Source organism: Guillardia theta (genome assembly GCF_000315625.1).
Source record: "Guillardia theta CCMP2712 unplaced genomic scaffold GUITHscaffold_10, whole genome shotgun sequence".
NCBI lineage: Eukaryota > Cryptophyceae > Pyrenomonadales > Geminigeraceae > Guillardia > Guillardia theta.
Window position 1 is genome coordinate 678,890 of NW_005434664.1, and position 1,431 is coordinate 680,320.

Consider the following 1,431-nt stretch of genomic DNA (forward strand, 5'->3'; position numbering starts at 1 on the left):
CGCAGCGTCGGACAGGTACCGCCTCATGGCTGAGCGATCCATCGAGTTCGCCTTTGTCGTTGACCAGCTCGAGTGCCGGGAGCTGCTCAACTAGAGACTCTTAAAAACGTGAGCCGTTACAAAAGTACGTCCGTTACACAATGACCGTTTCGAAACTGCGAAGATGCCATGCGATGGGGGTGGGAGAGAGGAGGAGGAGGAGGAGGAGGAGGAGGAGGAGGAGGAGGAGGAGGAGGAGGAGGAGGAGGAGGAGGAGGAGGACGGAGGAGGAGGAGGAGGAGGAGGAGGAGGAGGCGGAGGAGGAGAGGGAGGAGGAGAGTCACGGTCCTGAACCCTAAACCCTCTTGTAGGCGAAGAAGGCGAAAGCGAAGCACGAGAAGGAGGTTAGCGACGCTGCAGCCTCCTGCCTCCCCTGACCCCTCCCGCAGATCAAGAAGAGTGAATCTCTCCAGAAGCCCAAGGTATTCATGAAGTGGAGGACGAGGACAAGGATGAGGACGATGAGAGAGTGATGACCGAAGAGGAGGAGGAAGAGGAGGAGGAGGAGGAGGAGGAGGAGAGGAATAACTGGAGGTGGGGAGGAGGAAGAGGAGAGGAGGAGAGCGCAAGGGGGAAAGAGCTCTCTAGTCAGACGCGGCAGGTGGAGGACGTCAAGTCAAAGTCAGCGAGCAAGTGGGGAAACCTCGTCTACCTCTGTGCGGTTCACTTCAAGGGCTTCAACGTCCCTGGTCAAGTTTATGAGATGTCCTCGTTCGCCGAGGGGAAGCTGAAGAAGCTGGTGGGAAATGATGATGTTGATGATGATATTGATGATGATGATATTGATGATGATGATATTGATGATGATGATGATGATGATGATGGAAGTCATAATGGAGATCATGATGGAACTCATACTTGTTCCTCCATCGTTATGTGAATTGTAAATTCGTGGCAGGCGGACTCAAGCAGAGATGCTTTTATAGAGTACAACATGAGGCAGCTTGCCAGGTGACAGCAGAGGAGAAGAGTGAAAGAGGTGGAGGGAGGGGATGAGCACAGGAGGAGGGGAAACAAGATGGAGGACAGAGGATTGGAACAGTAGAATGTTGACTTGTTGGCAGAGTTTATCCTTTCGGAGGAAGAGTAGACTCTTCAAATCTTGATCCTGCAATCGGTGAGAGGACCCTACTTCTTGCATCCTGCTCCTGCTCCTGCTCCTGCTCCTGCTCCTGCTCCTGCTCCTGCTCCTGCTCCTGCTCCTGCTCTCCCTTCCTCCATATACGCTTTCACTTCTCACTCTCCTCCTCCTCCCAGCATGGGCATCTGGCTGTCAGCTCGTAGCGCTCAATTTTCAGACTGGAGACAATTCGATGTGGCTCAATGTAAGCGCTTGCTCCTCCTCTTCTTGCTCCTCCTCTCCCCCCTTCCCTTCCCGTTTCTCCGTTGCTG

The 1,431-nt window shown here is 53.9% G+C and overlaps 1 protein-coding gene across 1 annotated transcript; it reads left to right on the forward strand.

Moving 5' to 3' along the window:
- Nucleotides 1-173: 173 nt before the first annotated feature.
- On the forward strand, nt 174-919 carry GUITHDRAFT_102498 (hypothetical protein; the record flags this gene model as incomplete). The annotated part of the gene is made up of 4 exons (XM_005838806.1): nt 174-179; nt 351-383; nt 429-461; nt 641-919. The coding sequence occupies 4 exons, from the start codon at nt 174-176 to the stop codon at nt 917-919; spliced, it is 351 nt and encodes a 116-aa protein (XP_005838863.1).
- Between the last annotated feature and the right edge of the window lie 512 nt (nt 920-1,431).